The sequence below is a fragment of the Durotheca rogersii genome (assembly GCF_024521655.1).
Source record: "Durotheca rogersii strain YMJ 92031201 chromosome Unknown GGS23scaffold_6, whole genome shotgun sequence".
Classification (NCBI taxonomy): domain Eukaryota; kingdom Fungi; phylum Ascomycota; class Sordariomycetes; order Xylariales; family Xylariaceae; genus Durotheca; species Durotheca rogersii.
Window position 1 is genome coordinate 1,294,146 of NW_026251237.1, and position 22,638 is coordinate 1,316,783.

Genomic DNA, 22,638 nt, shown 5'->3' on the forward strand with positions numbered 1-22,638 from the left:
GGTTTCTCGAGGCCGGAACCCGTTCAACCCCCCCGCGTTTTTCAGGTATACATCGTTGATGCGTTCGAAATTCTCCGAGTCGCCCGATTCTTTATAAGACGGGCGACCACCCTCTCGTCGCCGAGGATGGGCTGCCAAGACAGAAATCTTCAGGCGGCGGATCAACCTCGTAAGCCTTATCGCGTTCGAGAAGCATCCCAAGGCCAACATCCTAGGTTCGTGGTCCCTACCCGATCGAGAACGCGCCGACGGGCCGGGACTCGCCCGAGATGCCACCGCGGGATCGGATGTTGGTCTTCGCGGCCGGCAACCGGAGCTGACGTCGCTAGCAGCTCAATGCATACCTTGCCTTCCGATCATCCGAATGGGTAAGCTTCGCTATCAAGAAGATATATTCCGCCGGCTCGGCCGTCGTCGCAATGCTGCGTCGTCCTACCCCGGACCCAATCGCCGTCCAGTGTCAGGCTGCGACGGTCTTACGGCGAACAAACCGACATACGAGATGCTTGTCCCGCGAGTGTTAGAGCATCACAGCACAGGGTTCTGACGTTGTTGAACCTCAGTCGCATGGGTAGCACCGCTACTGCTGCCTTGATCTCACATGTAGGCGTATGCCGTCGGAATCCACGGGTCAGCTTTGCTCCTACTAGGACGCCATTGCCTTCGTAGCCGAAAACGGTGTCACCAACTAACTTCTAGTATTGTCTTCAACTTGTCGCCCGCTTGCATGCCCATTGCGTACTGAGGCGCGCGAGTCTGTCCCGCAACTCCCAGGACCTGAGGGACTTCTGGGATACGGCGGGAATCGAGCTGTAGGTAGAGAGCACACGACATTCCTTTTTTTATTATCCTGGTGGGTTATACCGCCATATAGGCGCTGGAGGATTTGACAACGCACGAAACGGGCCAGCGTCTCGGGTTCCTATTGGGTCTTCCCCTTCACCCATCGTGAAGAAACCGCCCGTGACCTGCTCCTATGTGTTGAACAGGTTGGGGAAGAGTAGGCATGCATGCAATTGCCACGATATCGGTATTGATATGGTGGTGTCAAGCTTTCTCGGACTCCAATAAAAGCGGTCACCGGTGTTGGGACGGCAGTTGCCAAGTACGCAGCCTCCCTAAAAGGTCGCAACCGGGGCAGTCGAAAGAGAAGAAAAAAAAACGCATCATCTATAATGCCTCTGCATGACGCTACGAGGCGATTAGAATCGCCACCGCCAGACATCGTGACATCGCGGTTTATTGACTCCCGCAGGACGAGGCGTGGGCCGGGTAATGGAACTACCGGCCCACGAAAAATCGGTAAGGGCAAGAAAAATTGGCGGGGTGACGGGGGGCGACAAAGCTGGCCAGGTCCTCGTATAGCCATCGCACGGCGAGATGCTAAGTTTAGGCAATACAAATCGGGGCGGCGAACGGGAGCTAGACGTGAGTGAGATCTTTGCAGCAAGCTGGCATCGGGCTTCCGATCGGCGCGTCGTCGTCTCTCTCATTGGCAAGCCAGCGGATTGCGCCCGCCTGCATGCTACCCTGATTGATCGGCTCGGATACCCATCGTGGTAACTTACTCACCCGCCGCCCGAGGAGCGATTTATCTAGCCTTGGGCACCAGACGGGCTCGGCTCGGCGAGGCGACGAGGACGAGGAAATGCCCGACAGACCTACGGCACCCGACAGGCAGGGAGTCGGTCAGTCGACCGCTAGGGTTGGCATATGCAAATCTTGAGGCAACAGTAAGAGCAGTAAAGGTAGTAGCGGCACGTGCGGTAGCAGCCGTAGAAGTGAATATCGTGATCGTGGTCGCGGCGGTAGGTAGCGGTGATGACGCTGCTTGCTCTCCCGGCTCTCCCTTCTAACCGCATCGAGACTGGTTTATTGTCGGGTGTTGCTCTGAGGCTGGCGAGACCAATATCAGAGGCAGATAAGCCGGATGGTTACGGGGTACTTAAGAGAGAGGCGCTGCTGCGCTGATGATTCCCAAGTGCCCGCCGCCTCTCCGCCTCTCCGTCTCTCCGTCGTTGGCCCTTCTCTCTCTCTCCTCTCCTCGTCTTCCGTCTTACGCTTTCCTCGCTCTCCTCCGGCGCCCCCTCCCTTTCTCCCCCCAGCTCCTCGTCCCTTGCCCTTAGCCCTGGAACTTATCCATATATTCTTACCCATTCTATCTACAATATATTTACGGACAATATATATATCTCCAGTCGACTTGGACCTCCCTTAGGTAAGACAAACCACGGCCGGCAACTTTGCCTCGCCCTTGACTCGACGACTGGATCGAGCCGGAACCGCGGAGCCCCGCCAAAAGCTTTGATAGTGAGCTAGCGCAGCCGTCTATTGGCATAGCTATTACGTACCTCCCTGGTCCTATTCGAGGTACCTGTGTCGGTACTAGGTACAGGTGGTGGATGTATCGTCCCTGTGAATGCGCACACGTGCTGCTCCACACCGGCCGCAAGTTACGGGTCAGCCCATAGCAACCAGCCTGGGTGCCGCCTCTATGCTGGTGGTGCATCGTGCCCACGCCGATGTTCGGTGACCAGTCAAGCGAGAACCGCTGGACCATCCTGGCTGTCTTCCCTCTGCGTATCCCCTTTCTCGAGTTGGCCGAAAGTTGCTGGGCCCAGGTGGAAATAACTGCCTCTCGAATGCCTACATGTGGTTTATAGGCGTACAGGTAAGATGGTCCCCCCCTTCTCTCTCCCCCTTCCCCCATTGGCATCTACCTCAGCACCCTCTATTGGGTACCTCGGAGACGTCACGTAGGTATGTACATGCGGCAGGCCGACTCCCTCCTAGTGGCTGCATCCAGTGCACTGTGAGGCTCCACCCCCGCTGGCTTCTGGGAAGGCTCCTTTTGCTCAGCTCTACACATAGGTACCTAGCTAGGGCGCATGTCCTAGGTACCTCGAGTGCCTGTAGCGCCCTTCTCTCAACCCTGTCCGTCCATGAACAACTCCCCACCAACACCAGACCTCCGTCCCTCTCTCTCTCTCTCCAACTCCCTCCTCACCCGCCCTCTCTCTTTTCCTGTATGCATCTTTCTCAACGTCCCTCTAACCCGTCATAGACCTTGGAACCCTAACGTGCTGGATTCACTGTCCTACCCAATCAAGCACAGCCCAGCCATTGAGAGCTCCCGGGATCGAACTAGCAAACCAAACAGCGTCGTCCTTTTTTATATCTGCAAGTAGTGCATGGGTAGGCCTTCTACCTGAACACCTGTCACCACCAACAACCAACCTCGAGCCACCGTCGACGACCTGTCCCCTTGTACACGACAGCTATAGGCACAGGCTGAAACAACGCTGCTGCTGCTGCTGCTGCTGCGGCGCATAGGCACACACACATACACACATACGGCCACTCGCAAAAGTGCACGAGGAGAGGACAAAGACCAAGCTCAGTGCATGCAGACGGGCGGATCAGCCATATGATAGCCCTGCCTAACCGGGGATCTAGCTCAGCAGCCACTCTCCGAACGTAACCCGGTTACGGTGAGACGACCATTCTGGCCTTGCTGCTTGGCGACACAACCGCAAAAGAATCCACCAGAGTCCAGCACGTTCTTCTGGGCCTTCTCTTTCTTGGTCTCCATCCGACACCTTGTTCCTTTAGGTATGTGTCTGATTTCTTATCTTCCTCCCTTACTCATCCATTCGCCGCATCCCCAAGAGACCACAGGGAATAGCTGCTCCCCGCATTTTCCTCCTCTGCTCGCTGCCCCCCAAAAGAGGATAGGTGGACAATTGGGAAAAATCCAGAGGAGGAAGGAAGAAAAAAAAAAATTCGTTGAAGGACGTCTGACGACCTGAGCCTTGGTGGACCCTATCACCGTCTTCGACCCTCCCTCCTTTTGCACATCTCTTGCCTTATCTTTCCTTCCATAAACCCACCTCCGCCGCCCTTTCTGGCTGTGATCTCAATCCCTCCATTTCCATTTATCCTCGCGAGATTGCCCGGGAAACTGCCGGCCCCATTTTCTGATACGCGTGGCCCCGTTGCTGATTCTTCCGACGCCGCTAGATTAATCAGCTGGTGTCAGGCCTGTCTCCAGCCTCGGCCGCTGCTTCGCCGCCATAGTCCTCCTACCTAACACGACCTCTCCGCTCCGATACCTCCGTTCGACTGTGACAGAAGCCCGCTTCGCCTTTTCTCACCTCTCCCGTCATTCCCCCCTCCGCAACCCTGCATACATACACACACTGGCGCTCACCGTACGCCCCAGCTACAAAGACGGACAGCAAAACGGCTCCCACCTCTTCCGCCGCCCTTCTCCTTTCTATCCTCGATCGACTGTTCCATCCTCCCTAGCGACGGGCTGCTGAACATAGACGAAGAATACGTATCACCACTAAGCGTTTCCGGTACTCAAGCGGTAGAGTGGCGGGTGTTTGGGTTTTCCTGGGCATTGCAAAGGGACTGGATCGCACGATCGGATCACGGTACTTACCCCTCGGGAGCCGATAACACCTGACACGAGGCCATGGGAAACCAAAACTCGAAGGAAGGAGGGGGCTCCAAGAGCTCGGGCGGCGCATCTTCCGGCGATCGCGCCGAGAATCTGCAATCCTATCCGTCGTTTGGCAAGTCGGAAACCAAGGAGTCTGCGCGGTCCTTCAAGAACCTTCGATCGAAAATACCCGGTGGGAAATCGGACAGCCCTCGAGCCTCGACCATCATTTCGAACGGGGATGCCTCTGGTGACAAGTCGGACGCGGCGTCGGTGCGATCCTCGAGGGGCAGCAAGTCGAGAGCAAGCCGGGGTGACTCTGCCGCCTCGACCCCGTCCTCCAGGTCACCGCAATCCGGAGAAGCCGCGAGCTCGCCGTTCGACGATTCCCAACCGCCGCCGTCACCTATCCAATCCACCTCTATGAGGACCGGACACAGCGACATCACTGCCGCTCAGGCTTCCGGCGAAGTTGACCACGTGTCGGACCAGCCGCCTTCCGGAGCTGTTAACCCGAACCCGCACATACAGCAGCAACCCGGGGCACCCATCTTGGTCAAGAAGGAGAATGCCATCAACCCCATTATCTCGGTCCCGGGAACATCCTCGAAGGACGATCCGTCCGCCGGCGGAGTGGCGATGAGCGACATCAAGGAGATCGACCTCGACGACTTTATCAAGCGACTTCTCGATGCCGCGTACGCCGGCAAGGTAACTAAGAGTGTGTGCCTCAAGAATGCCGAGATTGTCGCCATCTGCCAGAGGGCCCGTGAGTGCTTCTTGTCTCAGCCTGCGCTGCTGGAGCTGGATGCGCCGGTCAAGATCGTCGGAGACGTCCACGGCCAGTACACCGACTTGATTCGCATGTTCGAGATGTGCGGCTTCCCGCCCACCGCAAATTACCTCTTCCTCGGCGACTACGTCGATCGCGGAAAGCAGTCGCTGGAGACGATCCTGCTTCTCCTCTGCTACAAGCTCAAGTACCCCGAGAACTTTTTCCTCCTCCGGGGTAACCACGAATGCGCGAACGTGACAAGGGTCTACGGGTTTTACGATGAATGCAAGCGAAGGTGCAATGTCAAGATCTGGAAGACGTTTATCGACTGCTTTAACACGCTGCCTATCGCCGCCATCGTGGCCGGCAAGATTTTCTGCGTCCATGGAGGGCTCTCTCCGGCGCTCAGCCACATGGATGATATTCGCAACATCGCCCGCCCCACCGACGTCCCCGATTACGGCCTGCTCAATGACTTACTCTGGTCCGACCCCGCCGATATGGAATCCGACTGGGAGGCCAACGAGAGGGGGGTCAGTTACTGCTTTGGCAAAAAGGTCATCACCGATTTCCTTGCCACGCACGATTTTGATCTCGTCTGCCGAGCGCACATGGTTGTCGAAGACGGGTACGAGTTCTTTAACGACAGAGTTTTAGTCACCGTCTTCAGCGCTCCGAATGTAAGACAAAGACCCTTTGCGTGCACTGTATGCACGACGTGACACGGATCCGTACTAATTGTGTATACACACCTAGTATTGCGGCGAATTTGACAACTGGGGGGCAGTTATGTCCGTGTCTTCGGAGCTCTTGTGTAGTTTCGAGCTTCTCAAACCCCTCGACTCGACGGCGCTCAAGAGCCACATTAAGAAAGGCAGGAACAGACGTAACAATATGCTGAACAGCCCGGTATGTGGACATGATCCCCTTGAACCCGATGTGCCTCGATTCTGACGACTTGCCCTTCCCATCGATCTAGCCCGCCAACGTGCACCCCCAGAGCTTTTAAGTCTTTGAAGGACCGCGCAGGAGATGAGCCTTACCGAACAACCGTATGGGCGATTTCATGTCGCATGGAAACGGATTGAAGGTCCCAAGAGGATTCGGGGAGGGGCTAGAGAAGATATCCTTATGCCAACAGGCCTTTCTCACGCCTTAAACGGCATGGCCGCCGTGCCAAGCTACAAGTCCGGTGCGCGAGAGAAGAGTGGGGCTGGGTTTAGCGGCAGGTCCTAACGCCAAATCGACTTGGCTTGGTCAAATCTACCTCGAGGCAGACGGTACCACGGGTGTAGGAGGGGAGGTGAGGGCGTAGCCGCCCGAGCGAGCGAGTGGGGATGACGAAGTAGGCCAGAAACGGCTCTGCTTCAACAGTAGTGGTCACAGCCGATGGGATCGCCAGGGGACGTCGGGGAGTAAAAAGGAAGGGGGGGGGGGCTTTCGCCGGCACTTCAGGGGGGTCAAAAGTCTATCCGTCCGCCCTTCAAATCCACCCTTGTTTATTGTTTTTTGCGTGTTAGTTTTTTTTCCACATCGTTTTTCTTGAGCAAGGGGAAAAAGAATGAGGAGTGTTCCGCAGTTGCCGCTTGATGTACCATATCAGGAAAGGGGAAGGGAATTCCGGTCGGTTGTTAATCGTTGCGAATTAGTCGTGTCCAACCCGCCCGAGGTTCACATAACTTCTTTCTCTTCTTCTTCTTCCTCCTCCGCCTCGTCCATGTCGGAGCGATAAGTGGTATCTACGTGGTTAATGGGGAGATATACGTCGGGGGCAGAGGGGGGGATCTTGCTTTCATAATTAAAAAAAGGAAAAAAAGTCAAAAATAAAATAGAAAATTTATGCATCAAATAGCCAACGCTCCCTTCTCTCTACCAGTATATATATATAATTACATTTCCGCAGATACAGCTCCCCCCCACGAGGTCCCGCAGCTCGACGAATAAATAGCACGGCAATATATATGGTATTATGATTTCCGCCCCCCCCCCCCCCCCCCCCCCCCCCCGGCCCCCCGGGCGGCTAACTACTTAAAACTACTAATAATGTAAACTCCTCCTACTACTTCCCCTATCATACACACCATCTGTGCGGTAGTACATAGCGAGAGCGGTCTCGAGCGAGTGAGTGCCGGATACCGAACTCGACCGGACGACACAGCAAAAGCAAGCAAAGCAGCATAACGTATTCTTATATGTGCAGATGCAGCTACTTTTTTCTTCTTTCCCCCTTTTCCTTTGGGGGAGGGGGGGGTGGCTGGTCTCCCGTCCCAGTGTTGTTGCGCTCTAGATACGTTCAGGGGGGGCGGCGGCGGCGGCGGCGGCAGATTCTCTCGTCCGATCTGCGGCGGCAGCGGCAGCGGCAGCGGCGAGGATTCCGGAGGGCGCCGGCCGCTCATCGTCGGGGGGCGCCGAGCGCGGTCGGATCGGATAGCCTAGGGTCGGAGGGGAGGCTACGGAACTGGGCGAGAAAGCGACACGCAGGGGAAATTAGAAGCAGCCAAAAAAGGGGAAAAAAGGATGAGGAGGAGGAGGGGGAGAGAGAGAGTGCTCGGTTTAGTCGTCGTACCGAGCGGGTCTGCGTCGCGTCCGCGTGCGGTCGACGGGGGCATCATCGTCGTCGTCGCTCTCGTCTCCGTCTCCGTCTCCGGCGCCGCCGCTGCCGCGGCGCCTAACCCTGCCGGCGTCGCTCCAGCCGCTTCCGTTGCGCTTGCGGTCCGCGGTAGCCCCCCTGCCGGGCCTCGCGCGCGACCTCCTCGACCGCGGCCGTATGTCCGAGTCGGACATGTCCACCCCGGGGTACTCGATGCCGGAATCCGGGGTCGAGAGCGGGCTGGACGCTACGACCTCCTTGGCCTGTCGCCGGGTTCGCACGCGAGAGGGCGTGTCCTCGCACGCGGCCGAATCCGAGTCGAGCTCAAGCCTGGCCTCCGTGTGTCTGAAGAGGGCCACGCCATCCTGGGCGATGCCCGGGACGCTCGCGGACGCAGCATTGCTCGGCCCGTCACCCGAGACTGCCGCATCGCCTTTAGAGGGTCCGACTACTTCGATTTCGACGTTACTCTCTTTGAGATGTTTAGGCTTCCTGCCTCGACGTTTTGGCGTGACAACAGGCTCGTTATCTAAATTCAGCGCTTCATCGATTTCCTCAATCGAAGCGTCCTCCTCGAGTTTCCGGGCCTTCCTGCGACGACGTTTTGGTGTCGGCTCGGGGTCGTTCTCATCCCCGTCTCCGTTCACCTTTCGTCGTCTGGTGGCCGCGCTGGGGAAACTCTTCCTCGCCTTCGGGGCTCCTAGTCGCTTTCTGAAGCGCGAAACCTTCTGGCCGAGAGAAGCGGCGTCGCCGACATCAAACACGACGTCGGTTTGGGAGTCAGTTGCATCGGGGCGGTACTCTCCTTCGCCAGAGTCGCCGCCGTCGGCGCCACGTTTACGCTTGCGCGACCTTGTGATGTCGACGTCAGGGAATGGTTCTTCGGACGGCTCGAGGACATTGTCATCGTCCTCCGGCTCCGAGTCGATTTTGGCGAACGACTTCTTTGGTTTCCGCCCCGGCTTACGCCCGGGCTTTCTACCCGGCTTACGGCCCGGTTTCTTCCTCGGTCTTTCTCCACCGTTCTGGTCCGCTTTGCTGGCCTGCTCTTTCGCCTTGCGGCGCCTCTTCTCGGCCTTCTCTTCTTGCAATAGCTTCTTAGTCAAATTGGGGAAGTTCTCGCCGTAATGGAAGAATAACTCCTCTCCCGCCTTGATGTCCCGCAAGGAGGTAAATTTGATCCGATACTCGCCGTTTACGTACAAGATCCGTGGCGTAACGTTGCAGTTGGTCTCCTGGTGGTTGATATAGCGACTGAGGTTCCCGTATATGGCAGCATCAACCCAGATGCCTTCTTGTTCTAGCAGGGTGAAGAGGTATGAGGAATTGGACGACTCATCGAATACATCTCCGCGCCGAGCCTCGCGGCGGACACCCTCGTCTTGGCTGATGAGCTCGCCGACGTATTCGATGACGAACTCGTCCTGGGCGATGTCCTCGGTTGCGAAGAGCCCGTACCCCGCTATCTTAGATTTTCCCAAAATGAGTGACTTCGACTTGCCTCGTTGAAGCGCGCAGTTTTGACACCCAGTCGCGTAGAGAGCGTCGTTGTCTGCGTTGGCCGGGTTCGCCCTCTCGAAAGCACCGCAGCTCCCGCACAATGCCGGATCACATTCGCGATTCAGCTGCACACATATACACGGCCTGTCCTTCTGCTTCGAGACACACGTCTTCCCATGGGAATGGCAAGCGCAGCCGGTAAACTTGTTGGCGCAAGTGGCCGCCGTGCAGCGGCAGAAACGCTCACACATGATGTGGTTCTGGATGCATCCGCAGTTCTTGGACGTGCAAGGCCCTTCGTGGTTGCATGGGTCGAAATAGTCTTTCCTCTGGTGTTCGTGAGTGTTTGTATGCTCTTGCCAATCCCCTATGAGCATCTTCTTCTTCCTGTCATACCATGGCAAGGGTTTGACTTGGACGGGCGACGGCGGCGACGCCATAGGGATAGATAGATCGAGCTTATCGAGCTGACGGCTGACGTCCCAGCAGGGTCTGCCGGTGGCTACTGCGGTAGCACATTGCACCGGGATGCTCGAGCTGCTCAGCGTGGAAAAAAACGCTTTCAGGAGCATTACCTCGGTTTCATTCCATACACGGGCACGCGTTCCCGGCCGCCCGTTCAGATAGCAGTCCTCGCCGCAGGGCTTCCTCGCCCTGCGCGCTGTCGGACTTTCCTCACCCTTTCCGTTTTTCTTTGTGAGTTGCTGCCGGATCATGGGCGACAACCCTCCGATCACTTCGACGGAAAATCGTTTCCGCTCGTTGTCCACTCCGTACTCGCCGTGCTCGCACGAATGGCTCGTGCAGACTAGGCAGCCGAGCAATGCGTAGGTTTCTAAGAAAGACTCGACCGTCGTCGGTTCGTCTGTGACTTTTGATTGACTAGGAGTTTCCTTCATCCACTTCTTCGAGTCGGCAATTACATCGATGGACTTATCCAGTAGGAGGACATCGCGGAGAGGTACGGCGCGTTCCCGTAAATTCGGCGAGTTAAATACTCGGTCGAAGGCGTCCGTGAACATCCGTACAGCCTTAACCGACCGTGGGGAGCTGGCCTCATCGCTGTACGAGTTAAGAATACTCGACTTTTGCTGGGGTGTTACATTGTCGCCCTGATTTGCCATGTAGCGGATGAGCGTGGTTTTGGTGCAGTTCTCAATGGACAAACTGTCGAGCCAGGAGTCGAGATATAGCAAGAGAGTGGTGGCGCGCTCTTTCTGAATAGTTTTGGTGACTTTCTGCTGCCTACTCAGCGTGGCAAATCCGGAGGTTTTGTCCATGTTCTCCAGATTTTCGAGCCACCGACGGTAGATGCCCTCTTCGTTGTCAGCCAGATCTCGCAGGTGTGGAACGTATGTCAGCATAGTATTCGGAGAGAGGATATTCTTCTTGATCTCGACATGGTGAAAGCTGTAAGGAGGGACGGTGTCGGTATTGGTCTTGATGCAGATGACCTGATAGTGTTCCCGTTTTTCCTGCTTTCCAGATCTCCCTTGGCCAACTTGCTAGGTTGGTTGTCAGCGAATTCTCCTTTCGGCGTTGCGAGACTGAGGTCAACCTAGCCTGTGAGCTCGCTTTGAGACAAACCTTGGTCTTGATTCGCATGGTGTCGGAGGATCTCTGAGTCCCTTCTACCGGGACACACTTCATATTGGCAAACCAGTCTTTCTTGCAAGTAAAGCGCTGCTGGGGAGCCTCGTTCTTCCACGCCATATGGATGAGGCGAGCAGTAAGCTGAGCCCCGTCCGTGCCGATATCCACTGCATACTTTCGTAAAGCCTCTTCGATCTTGTCGGTGGTCCAGTCCACCTTTCTCGGCGTCTGATTCTTAGGCGTCCTCTGACTGGCGGGCGGGTGGTGGTGAGCCGACGAGGGCGTGGTATCATGCGCATTCCGGGGACCGCCGGTCGACCTGACAGACAGCGATGCTGTTGTCTCGTCGTGGCCGCCGGGTTTGGATGCAGACCCCCTAGCAGGTCGAGTGGGGGTGGCAGCCGGGATCGGGGTGGAATTATCTAGTGTAGACGATACCGCCCGCCGGGCCGGAGGCGGCGGGCTGGCAGGCTTACGGGTACGGGACCCGGGTAGGGAATGCGGCTGGGATTGCCTGACTCTCTGAGGCGTACGGACGGCGGCATCAGGACCGTCCGAGTCGGATATAACGGCTGCGATGTCGAGGGGTTCCCTGGTCATCTTGAAAAGCCCGGGCGCCTGCTCTAAGGAGATACACCTTCTATGCTTCGAAATGGGCAGGCCTACGGTGCTGACGCCAAGCTAGGATCCCCCGAGTCTCCTCAAGACCTAGCAAGCCAGATGACGTTTTCAGTCATCGTCTACCGCCGGCGTCGATTAATCGGAACTGGAGCTTTCCGGGCGTAAAGAGAAGGAGAGCCGGCTGGCTCCGTAGTCCACGTCTCGTGGTAGGAATTGGGGCCTCGATCGGCCTTGCGAGGAGGGCGTGGATGGGGAGTTTCAGAGTAGCCGCTGAGCCTCTGTCCTTAAGCCGATCGCCCGTCCAACTATGGCAGGCCGATCAGCAATGGCGACGGCCTATAGGTGGTATAGGACCATGCAGACCCAATTCAAGATGGCGGGTTACATGAAAACAGGCCAATGAGAAAAGAGTGGTTGGACGAGCGAGAACCTACCTGCGGAAAAGGAAAGGGGTCTCCTGAGATGGATCAATAGGGTGGCCAGGCGTATCTCGTAGCCATCACCTGTCTTGGATTGGAGAGTTGCAGGCTCTGGAGCGGGAGTGACGCGTTGGTTGATGAGATGAGACGAGACGACGCGATATGAGACGGCCTTTGGCCGTAGGCATTAGGTAATTAATTAAGGAGTGGCACCTCTGTGGCGGTGTCGCTATATTAGGAGCCTAGGTAGGTACCTACCTGCCTGTATCGCGAGTTACCTCTGGCATTTCTGTGCTCATATTTCTGTGGCGGTCGGGTGTGCCCCACCATACAAGGTTAGGGCTGCCTAGAGGGTACCTACCTATGCTTAGGTTAGGTACAGGTACCTTTGGTACCTATTATACACTTAGGTCAGCGGCATTGGTCAGAGTCTCCGTGCTCTAGGCACCGCAGGTAGCTACACTAGGTATATGCCGGGAGAGCTTGACCTTGGTCGGCGCAGGCAGAGGTACACACTATACACGCCCGATGCCTCAAACAAACAGTTCTGTCGATCGGCGAGATCTCTGCACACCCATATATGTATGTAGTTACGCATGCAGCCTGCAGCGACGACAGCTGCCCTGCTAAGTTGAGACCGCAGCCGTCGCTTCGGGCCTAGCGCCACACCGTAGCGGGCGAGGGGGGGGGTCAAAGAGCTTCAGCTGCTGCTGCAGGCATTGCTAAGCTACCTACTATGTACATAGCAGGTACCTGCCCGGCTAATGCGAGCAATGGAGGGCACTTACGCACCTATACTAATACGTACCGAAGGTAGTGACATCCACAACATGATTAGGGCCCAGGGGTGTACCGGGGCAGGTACATTAGGCGCCTTAGGTACTTGCGTGCAATAGAAGAGGTAGGTACCTCTACTTGGGTGCCTATGGAACCTAAGGGGGGGCGGACCCGTGAGAGGTACCTACAGAGTACCTAGGTAGCCTACCTACATATACAGGTAGGTACCTAGGTAGATAGATAGAAAGCACTTCTACTCGGTATCGATGACGTAGCATCCCGAAGGACCCAGCATTTCCAGTCCTTCCCTTCTCCCTTCTTTTTTTTTCTTTCCCTCGAGGCCAGGCCAGCTAGGGTAACCAACCAACCAACCCTCTCTCTCTCTCGGCCCCTGGTCAAACCTCTCGACCCCAGCCAAAGCCCACCTACCCTCCTCCCTCGCTCACCTCCCCAGGACATATATACATACATATAGTACGGTATTGCGCATGCTGTCCGTAGTAGGTATCGATCGGGCCATCATCACCTTGATCCCCGTCCATCCATCCAGCCATCCCTCCCGCCATCCCGTTACTCACCCGTCCGCCCACTACCAGGTTCCCGAGAATATACTAACAAGAACAGGAAAGCAATTCCGTCTGTGCCTCACGTATGTGATCGTCGCCATCCGTCCACCCATCATCCTCTTTTCGGTATATGGAGCATCGCAACGCAACGACAAACACAACACCGTCTAGCTTCCTACTCCCTGCCATCCTACGCAGAGCTTCGCCATCGCATCTCTCTGCCCTCGCCTCGACCCCCGGCCCACCCGAGAGAAAGCATACCAGCAAGCCCTGGCGAGTCGACCGAGTCCAGCCGCACGCACGCACACACGTTATCTCCTTTCGAAATCCCTTCCGGCCTTTGTCCATCCCTGCAGCGCCACCATCGTGATCGCTAGAAGCACTCGAGACCCGTCTGCTAGGCAGCCTCTCCCAAGATGCATCGAACATACTCTATGCGCCAGACCCGGGCGCCTACTGCGTCGCAGATCCAGGCAAGTCTCTAGCTGCTTGATTCGGTGTTGTTGACACGCGCGGCTGACATCCCCTACCGCCAGAACCCCCCTCCCCCTCCATCGTCCACCAAGTCCGGCAGATTATTCGGGAGAGGCGGCTTCGGTAAGTTGCTCGGCGGTTCTCGAGATGCAATCCCTCTGCTCGGTCAATGTCCCCGAGGGCGTGCCTGAAAACCAATCTGCTAACGCAGCACCCAAGGACATGCGCTTCGTCGCAATGCCGCCGGCGCCTTTGGCCCCGACCTGGCTAAGAAGCTGACCCAGCTCGTCAAGATGGAAAAGAACGTGATGCGGAGCCTGGAGCTCGTCGCTAAGGAGCGCATGGAGGTCGCTGTACGTCGATGCCCGCCCGTACCCCGGTACTGCACGCTGCTAACGCTCCCCTCCAGCAACAACTCTCCCTCTGGGGCGAGGCCGGCGATGAGGACGTTTCCGACGTTACCGACAAACTTGGCGTGCTCATCTACGAAATAGGTGAGCTCGAGGACCAGTACGTCGATCGCTACGACCAATACCGCGTTACCATGAAGAGCATCCGAAATATCGAAGCATCGGTCCAGCCCAGTCGAGACCGTAAGTAGTGCCGAGGCGCTACAGCCTACCCAGTTCGCTGCACAGACTGACACATCGGGATAGGCAAGCAAAAGATCGCCGATCAGATTGCCCAGCTCAAGTACAAGGAGCCGAACTCGCCCAAGATCGTCGTCCTCGAGCAGGAGCTTGTCCGCGCCGAGGCCGAGTCCCTTGTCGCCGAAGCCCAACTCTCCAACATCACCCGCGAGAAGCTAAAGTCGGCCTACGCATACCAGTTCGACGCTCTGCAGGAGCACTGCGAAAAGGTCGCCATCATTGCCGGATACGGAAAGCACCTCCTGGAGCTGATCGACGACACTCCCGTCACTCCGGGGGAGACCCGCGCTGCGTACGACGGCTACGAAGCCAGCAAGGCCATCATCCAGGACTGCGAGGATGCACTCACCAACTGGGTCTCGTCGAACGCTTCCGTGAACCCGAAGCTGTCCACGCGGGCCCGGACCCTATCCCAGAGACGCCGAAATAACATCAAAGCCCGGTCGGAAGGCCTGGACCTTTCCGGCCAGGATGCGCCACTGAATGACCGCGACTCTTGGGTTGCAGCCGGAGAGCACCACAAGCAGCATGATTACGAGGACGAAGAGGAAGAGGACGAACCGGCCCACTCAGTCCTAGACTCTGACGGCGGGCTGAATGGGGAGCATCGAGGCCGAGCACCCGAGATGGCGGTCTAGGCTACCCCTTCTTTCCCTGTTGCGTCCACCACCGTCTTCCGCCGCGACGCCGGAAGCCAATGGTAACCCGTTATTAATGTCTAATTTGACACCAACGAGATGGAGGTCATCTCCTTGGCGGCCGCAATTACTATCGCTGCCGCTGCCGCTGCCGCTACCGCAATACAAAGCTCAACATATAATTCAGTAAAAGGGGCACATAAAACACACAAGAGATACATATATGCAAAATGACTCGAACTTGTTTTTTTTTCTTCTTTCTAGGGAGGGGGGGGGGGGGATATCGCAGGCGCATCCGCTCGTGACTTTTGACTTGCGAAGTTTGTTGGATCGATTGCGACGAGGAAGAGGAGACGGCTGGGGAGGGGGATAGCGGCGCAGATAGAGGGGAGGAGGGAAACGAATGCCGGTGAGTGCACAAAGAAAGGGTCGGGCACGGCGGATGAGGACAAGGATTGAGGGCTTAATGATGAATGTAAACAAGACGAATACGTACGCTGCGCGCGCGCGCATTTGCGCTCATGGCGTAATGGGGTGGGAGAAAGGGGGAGGGGGAGGGGAAGGGGAAGGGGAAACGACGGCGCTTTTCTCCTACCTTGCCTTACCTACCTACCTACCTACCCACCCATCGAACAATAAGATCCTCCCCAAAGAAAATATATTCAGTAGAAGCGAATACGAATAGTAACAGCGACGGCGACGAACGGCGATGAAGCCAGCTGGTAGTGCCGCCAGGCACGCAGAGACGCGTCGGGGGGACGAGGGGCAGGAGAAGAAGAAGGGCGAACGGGAGGGGAAGGGAAGGGATGCTACACCTAGACGCGTCCACGCATGGCCCCCACCGCCGCGCCCTTCCCCTTCCCCTTCCCCTTTCGCCCCCCTAACCCCCTTTCCGCAAAACCTCCCTCCCCCGTCCTCTCTCTCGCTCCCGCCTATGACCGCCTACCCTCCGCCACCACCCACGCCAATTTGCCCCCCCCCCCACCCCCGTAGAGAAGAAAAGGAGAAAAGAAAAAGAAGAAGCAGAGACTAGAACTGCACCGCGCCACGCGTGCTTCCGCAGCCAGCAGGGAGAGGAGGACACAGCAGTGCAGAGTGAAGAGGTGGTTGGGGCTCCGGGTTGGTCTTGTCTACCTATGACTTACTTGGCCATATACAGGGTATATATATATATGCTCGAGTGGACTCGGCAGACGGTAGTCGGACCAGCCGGGTTAGTTTAGATTCGAGAGCCCCGGGTTGGGCCTTCTCAGTGGCCGGGAGGGAGAGAAGACGGAGGGAATGCGTGAGCGTCTATCCGTCCGTCCACGCGGAGAAGAACTCGACTCCAGCACCGCCTCCCTACGCGCAAACGGGGACCGGGGCAAGGTTCCCGAGATCACGTTAGGAGAGGAGCGTGGCCCGTGGCTTCCTGTACCAGCTCCGCGTTGAAAGAGCGGTTGTAGTATTATCATTAGTATAGCAAAAGCTCCTCGGAGCATCTACCACTTCGCCCCCGAGCGGAACAATCCACTTTTCCTTTCTCTCCGCCGTAGATTCGTGCAACCGGCAGTCCCAATTTTCAGGGGGCTTTACATTCTCCTAGTAGTTTCCTCAAGCTCTCCTCGCCAGTTACGACCTCCTCTTCCACGTTCCGTAGCTTGCGAAGTAGTCTCTGCTTCAGTTTGCTCAATATACCTCCTTTTTCCTGACGACGCCCCAGTAGCGCCTGCGCTGCGAGCCCGGGTGGTACCCCCATGTACGGCCCGTCGTTCGTGAACACGAGTCGCTGCGCCCTTGCTCGTCGGTTTTGCCACCCGTCTGTCGGAGTATCTGTCGCGTGATAGACTGCTACCACCTGGTCCTCTACATGTACGAAGCAACCGTGGCCGGGCCCAAACGGCCCCCCGATCCCCCGGCCCCCGTTGTCTCCTCCTCCGTCAACCTGATCGGTATACTCTCGCGTCTGGATAAGTGGCCCTTTACCCTTGTGCCACGACGCTGGATTTAGCGGGTCACCCCCCTCGATCAGCTGTAGCGTTGCCATCTTGTACTCGTGCGTCCAGCTCCCGGCGCAAGAGTAGACGAGCCCTCTCCAGTGGCCATCCGGAGCCCGAAGAAACTGCGGGCCCTCGTTGATACGGTGGTCTATGCTATTACCATCCCGTGATAGCTCCCATGCGTGCTGCGGCCGAGATATGGCAACGGGGCTACTCGCCACCGTAATCGGGTCCTCGAGTTTCACGATGAATATTTCCTGGACGAGGTCGGAAGGCTCGCCGACAACGTCCACATGACCATAATGGTTTTCAAGTGGCCATCCCGAGTACGCGAGGTATAACTGGCCGTCCTCCAGCTCGAACACGGTGCCGTCGATGGCCCACTGGTCTGGCAGCATGCCTCGAATACGGCCCAAAAATTCCCACTCGCCCTCGCACGGGTTCCTAGTCGTGGGCGGTCCCCCCAGCACATACATACGGTGACTCTTGTTTCCGTGGGCTGGGTGTGCTGCAGCATAATAGACGTACCATCGACCGCGTATGGGGTGCAACTCGGGGGCCCACAGGTCAGCTGAGTGGTCAGTACCCTGAGGAGGGTTCCTATGCCGTAATTGTCAGCACATAGTCGTTGGGCGGCAAGGGACTGGAATCGGGGAGGTGTGTAGCTGTACCAGATTACATGTCGAGAGGAAGAGGCCTCTATATCCACCAGACTAGGGGAGCTCCAGATCTCAACTCTATTCCCCGCCGTGAAGGTCTACACATAATGTTAGCCCATACCATAGTCGTCTAACAGACGACGTCCCGCTGTACGAGTGGAAGGAAACGGCTGACGAAATAGTATTGCCCTCCAAATTGGATAACGAAGGGATCGGGGGTTCCCACGGAGGTGAGAGTGAGAATCGAGTCGTCATACGGCATGGTCGCAGTATCTCGTAGTCATTGTCCCCGAGAAGGGGGAGAGGGGGCGGGGGGGGGCTGAAGTTTCTGCGATCTGACCTGGGCAAGTCTAGACACGAAAATCTCGACGGCTTTCTATCGGACGTGGCAGTTCCTAGTTGTTATAAGTTGGGATATGGAGGGGGGCGAGGGTGGGAGCTGCGGAGGGCGGACAAACGGCAGGTATACACACCACGAGGCCGGAGGAGGACAAGATCAAGATGACTAGAATCTTTCGGATCGCGTGTCACTAATGCTAGTACTTTCCCGTTTGGCCGTCACGCTCGCGTTTGTGTTGTCTCGTGTTGTCTGGTGCTGTGCCACGCATCGAGTAGCCTGGCACAAGAGGGAGGGAGGGAGGAGGAGAAGGTGAGGGTAAAAGGAAATAGACAACACACGTGCTAGAAACCTCAGACCGAGGCAGCGGCGAGATTTAGACTCGTAACTGCCCTCATTCGATTTGACTCATCAACGTGGTATAATCGTGTATCCTGCCCTGAACAACCCGACTAACCTAGCACAACGTCCCAAATGTGCGCACAACAAAAATACCTACGTAAGACGGCCATTCTTCTCCGCGAAGGCGGCCCCGAGCAAAAGGGGGTGCACGTGAGGTGGTGGACCGGAGGTAGGTATGGCAGCCTCACGGTATACCTCCTACGGAAGTACCTGATGGAATGAAATGTGACAGATGTATATAGGTTAGGCGTACCGGAGGTACCTAAGATAGGAGGTACCACCTCTAGGTTAGGTACATGTGATTCCAGCTCTCTTCTGTCTCCCTCTCCCTCTCCCTCTCTCTCTCTCTCTCTCTCTTCGTAGACGACAAGAAAAAAAAGAAAGGAAAGTAGGTGGCCCCGTAGGCACCTCAGCCAAGTGCCCAAGGTAGGCAGCAGATAGATACCTACCTGATAGATAGGTACGCCCCATACGCTCTAACCCCCTTCATCCCGTCCCGTTCCCGCCGTCCCAGCGCCGCGCTACACGGAAATCAATATATATGTGCATGTGTAGCGTATGCAATGAATGGTTGCTTTTGTGCAAAGCAAAACCACCCGACCGAACACCGGTAGAAACCCATTGGTATAAAGATGGTGATGGAAAGGGGGAAGACAAATCCGATCCCGAACGTGAACGCATGTCCTCATATGCCCGCTAAAAAAAGAAAATAAAAAAACAAGAGAAACCGAAAACCCAAAGGAAAGAGGAGCGAAAGCGAAAGCGGCGGCAAGAAAGGGGAAGTTCATGTGGGTAGCTGAAACGACTTAGAGCCTCTGAAAGTCGCCGGCGTAGGCGTGCTCCGCCTCCCACTTGAGGAAGTCTCCCAAGTCGTGCCCGAGATTGTACCCCATCGGGACGACGTCAAAGTCCTCGCCATCCTCGCTGCGGATCACCCTCAGATCCAACATCGGGCTCTGCGGGAGGCTAGCGTAGCTCTCGCGGCAGCTGTAGTCTTTGGACAGCCGGTCGAGCTGCTCGCCGCCGTTCAACTTCGACGTATCGAGCTGGAGCCCCGCCATGTCAAGCTCGAGCTGCCTGTTCTCGGCAGCCACCCTGCGTCGGAACTGCTGCCACTGTCGGTGCAGGCTGTACTGATCGTCCTTCTCGGTCTCGCCGTTCGACGCGTCCGAGTAATCCTCGCTCGACGTGGTGCTCGTAGGGCTGGCGGCTTTGACGTCTTGCGTCATGAGCCCGCCAGCGCTGTCAAAGTTCCACGTATCCCACCACGCGGATATCTCTTCCACCTCTTCCGCCTCTCTCCGTCGGATGACGTCGTCGCTCTCCGAGAGCCAGTCGCCGGCGCCGCCCGAGATGGCCATCTGGAACGCTGTCCAGTCCAGACCCTCATCAGCCCCGACCTTCATATCCGGCACCAGGTCCGCCTTCGCCAACCGGATCGGGCCGTGGCGGAATGTGGGGACCGTCAGAGAGCACGGTGAGGACCGGAGGAAGACGTAATTCGAATCGGCGACTACGTCCTGGGGGCTCTGTAGACTCGCGCGGAAGACAGGTTCGCTCACCGGCGTCGAGATGGTTGCCATCTCCGGAATGCTAGGCAGCGCGATCCTGGGAGCACGCAAGGTAAATCGTGGGCCGTGCCTCAGCGGCGGCGTGGGAAAATGCGTGTCTTTGTATTGCATCGGTGGCTCGTCGATGTCGATCCATGAATCCGTGTTGGTAAAACTATTGACGTCTCGTGACTCCTCTACCGAGAAATCTTGACGCATGATGGAGCTGGAGGACGGTGCGGCGGGCTTTCTTTCCACCGGGATGTCGTCGTTCAGCCTGATTCCGGCCGATCCGATCCGGGAGGGGAGGTCCTCGAGATGGAAAGGCTCGATTGGCGTGTCGCTTGCTTCGGCGTCCAGAGTCTCGGTGGATCGCTCCGGATGCGTGCCCGACATCCTCTGTAGCCTGTACTCCTCCAGCTGACTCGGCGTGAGCATCTCATCCACCTCGAGCCTGTGGAAGAGCTTTCCGCTGAAGAGCTCCGTCACGTTATCGGGCAGCGTCCATATCGGGCCGCTCTTTGCCGCCGATTTAGCCGCGGCCGGCTTTCGATGCGGCATCATCGGCTTTGTCTTTTTCGACTTCTTCGACTTCTTCCTCTTAACCCTGCCAGGTGCGGATATGTTTCGCTTGGGGGAGGCTGCAGGGGAGGCGGTAACGGAGGTAGCGGGGGAGGGGATGGGCGAGATTGGGGTTTGTCTCGGCGAGGAGGTGATTTGCCTCGGAGAGGAGGTGATTTGTCTCGGCGAGGATGTGATTTGTCCCGGAGAGGAGGTGATTTGCCTTGGAGATGAGGTAACTTGCTTAGGTGAGTCCTGTATTTGACTCTTGAGGGGAGGGGTTGCTGGCTCCGGGGTTAGCTCTCGAGCCGGGAGCTCAGGCTCCGGGTCTGGGGTGGGAAGTCTGGGAAGTTCCTTGAATGTAGTAGTAGTTTCCGTGCGCTGTACTTCAGCGAGGGCGTCACCGACGGCCCTGAATGCCTCGTCTGCTTCTTCGATGAGCTGCTGGATGTTTTCCGAATAGCTGGAGAAGGACGTCTGCCTCCGCGGGTGCGGTTGGGTCGGCGTTGCTTCGTCGTCTAGGTCCAGAGACAGGGCGTTGATGATTTCGAGTGTCGTAACCGGCGGCTCCGCCAGGCGTGTAGGGGTTTCTCTCGGCCACGTGTAACCTTTAGGGGGAGGCTGAGGGGGGAAGTCTTCATCTTCGTAGCTCGTGGTCGAGAGCTGGAGGGACTCTTGACTCTCGCCGCCCTTTGACGATATCGAACAAAGAGGTGACCTCGAGCGGTCGATTGAATGAGTAGAGTAGGTCTCGGCGTGGCGTTCGCTGCTATTCAGCGAACTGGTCGAAGACCGCGGCCTTTCATGGGGGAGTGGCGGAAGAGGGTTGAGGATGTCATGGATGCTTTGTTCCCTGCTGATTATGATGGGTGGTGGCGATCGTTTCCTACTATAAGGTCGCCGCGTGGGCGTCCCATTGTCTTTCCGTCCTTCTTTGTGGGCCGGCGTATTGGTGCCGGCGTAATATCCATCCCCATAGCCATTCTGAGGTCGCCGTTGTGAGATAAGCCGCCGAATACTAGTACTAGCGCCTGACAGCATCGTGGATGACAGGCGGACGCGAGGGAGGGTTCGGACAAGACGAAAAGGGAGTCGTAGAGTCTGGGGGAGGCGACTCGACATATATGAGGTGTGGGATCTGCTCGGGTGGGTGGCACAAGGCTCTGCGACCAAGGAAGCGCAGCAGCTGGCTGGATGCTACATACATAGCAGCGGCCGCTGAGCGAGCGTCTTGTCAAGTCGGCCTGACGCAGTGGCAGTGGCACCGATACTTGGGGAAGCCAAAGGCGTACTGACGGAATGCGGCGGCGGACCCCGGTCGCCGAGCACCACCCCCATGTACCCTCGAGTACCACACCACGTACCTAAGGGAAGTACACGAAGCGTGGCTCTGTGAAGGGAGGAGGAGGAGAGAGCCCTGTAAAGCGGGAAGAGGGTCCTGCAGAACAGAGGTACCTCCTCTCTTCGCCCGGTTGGAACAAGGGGCCGTCTTCACTAGGGATCCTGTTATTTTTATCGCCTATTGGTCCACCTGCGAATTACTATTTTACGCAAGTCATACCTCTGGGTCCCTGGTTGAATGCGAATCAGCCAGGATTTCTAGCGACCGTAACTTACCCCGTGAGCCGATCCGGATTACATTGTATCGGATTTGCTGTCCAGCAATATGGCCCGCGGGGAGAGGGGGAGCGTACGACGGCCCATGGCACGAACGGCGGATGGGGGGTACTTACCTAAGAACAAGGAGAGGAGGTAGAACCGCCAGGCTATCGTGCCATGCTACTACATACATCTGCATGCAGGATGGGGGAGGAGAGAGAGAGAGAGAGGGAGGGAGAGGGAGAGAGGGGGGAAGAAGGGGGAGTGTGAATACATACAACATACATGCACACGTACACACACGCATACATACATACTACATACGTACTCGGGTTGGCCCAGTTGGACGACGACGACGACGAGCAAGTAGAATAACATCGGGATACTCGCGCTTGTGAGATGAGTATTACTGTGCCTTGCCGTCCCACCAACCCGAACAGTAGTGATTATGCAGTACTTGGCGCCCACGCCTACGTAGTACGTAGTCTGCGATCATCTGGA

The 22,638-nt window shown here is 57.0% G+C and overlaps 5 protein-coding genes across 5 annotated transcripts; 2 read left to right on the forward strand and 3 right to left on the reverse strand.

Annotated features, from left to right (window-relative positions):
- Positions 1-4,017: 4,017 nt before the first annotated feature.
- GGS23DRAFT_561779 (phosphoprotein phosphatase PPZ) lies at positions 4,018-6,652 on the forward strand. Its single transcript, XM_051515974.1, has 3 exons — positions 4,018-5,902; positions 5,979-6,131; positions 6,202-6,652. The coding sequence occupies exons 1-3, from the start codon at positions 4,481-4,483 to the stop codon at positions 6,229-6,231; spliced, it is 1,605 nt and encodes a 534-aa protein (XP_051373486.1). The 5' UTR covers positions 4,018-4,480; the 3' UTR covers positions 6,232-6,652.
- Positions 6,653-7,481: 829 nt separating this feature from the next.
- Positions 7,482-12,120, reverse strand: GGS23DRAFT_561795 (uncharacterized protein). Its single transcript, XM_051515975.1, has 3 exons — positions 11,961-12,120; positions 10,900-11,831; positions 7,482-10,817 (listed from the first exon to the last, which is right to left on the reverse strand). The coding sequence occupies exons 2-3, from the start codon at positions 11,503-11,505 to the stop codon at positions 7,776-7,778; spliced, it is 3,648 nt and encodes a 1,215-aa protein (XP_051373487.1). The 5' UTR covers positions 11,506-11,831; positions 11,961-12,120; the 3' UTR covers positions 7,482-7,775.
- An 873-nt stretch (positions 12,121-12,993) lies between these two features.
- On the forward strand, positions 12,994-15,332 carry GGS23DRAFT_561797 (Eisosome component PIL1-domain-containing protein). The gene is made up of 5 exons (XM_051515976.1): positions 12,994-13,761; positions 13,825-13,885; positions 13,982-14,115; positions 14,172-14,355; positions 14,419-15,332. Exons 1-5 carry the CDS (start codon positions 13,705-13,707, stop codon positions 15,048-15,050), a joined length of 1,068 nt encoding a protein of 355 aa, XP_051373488.1. The 5' UTR covers positions 12,994-13,704; the 3' UTR covers positions 15,051-15,332.
- Positions 15,333-16,491: 1,159 nt separating this feature from the next.
- Positions 16,492-18,659, reverse strand: GGS23DRAFT_561801 (glycoside hydrolase family 43 protein). Its single transcript, XM_051515977.1, has 4 exons — positions 18,147-18,659; positions 17,864-18,083; positions 17,701-17,786; positions 16,492-17,629 (listed from the first exon to the last, which is right to left on the reverse strand). Exons 2-4 carry the CDS (start codon positions 17,948-17,950, stop codon positions 16,612-16,614), a joined length of 1,191 nt encoding a protein of 396 aa, XP_051373489.1. The 5' UTR covers positions 17,951-18,083; positions 18,147-18,659; the 3' UTR covers positions 16,492-16,611.
- Positions 18,660-18,695: 36 nt separating this feature from the next.
- Positions 18,696-22,357, reverse strand: GGS23DRAFT_561803 (uncharacterized protein). The gene has a single exon (XM_051515978.1). It carries the CDS (start codon positions 21,658-21,660, stop codon positions 19,234-19,236), a length of 2,427 nt encoding a protein of 808 aa, XP_051373490.1. The 5' UTR covers positions 21,661-22,357; the 3' UTR covers positions 18,696-19,233.
- Positions 22,358-22,638: the final 281 nt, after the last annotated feature.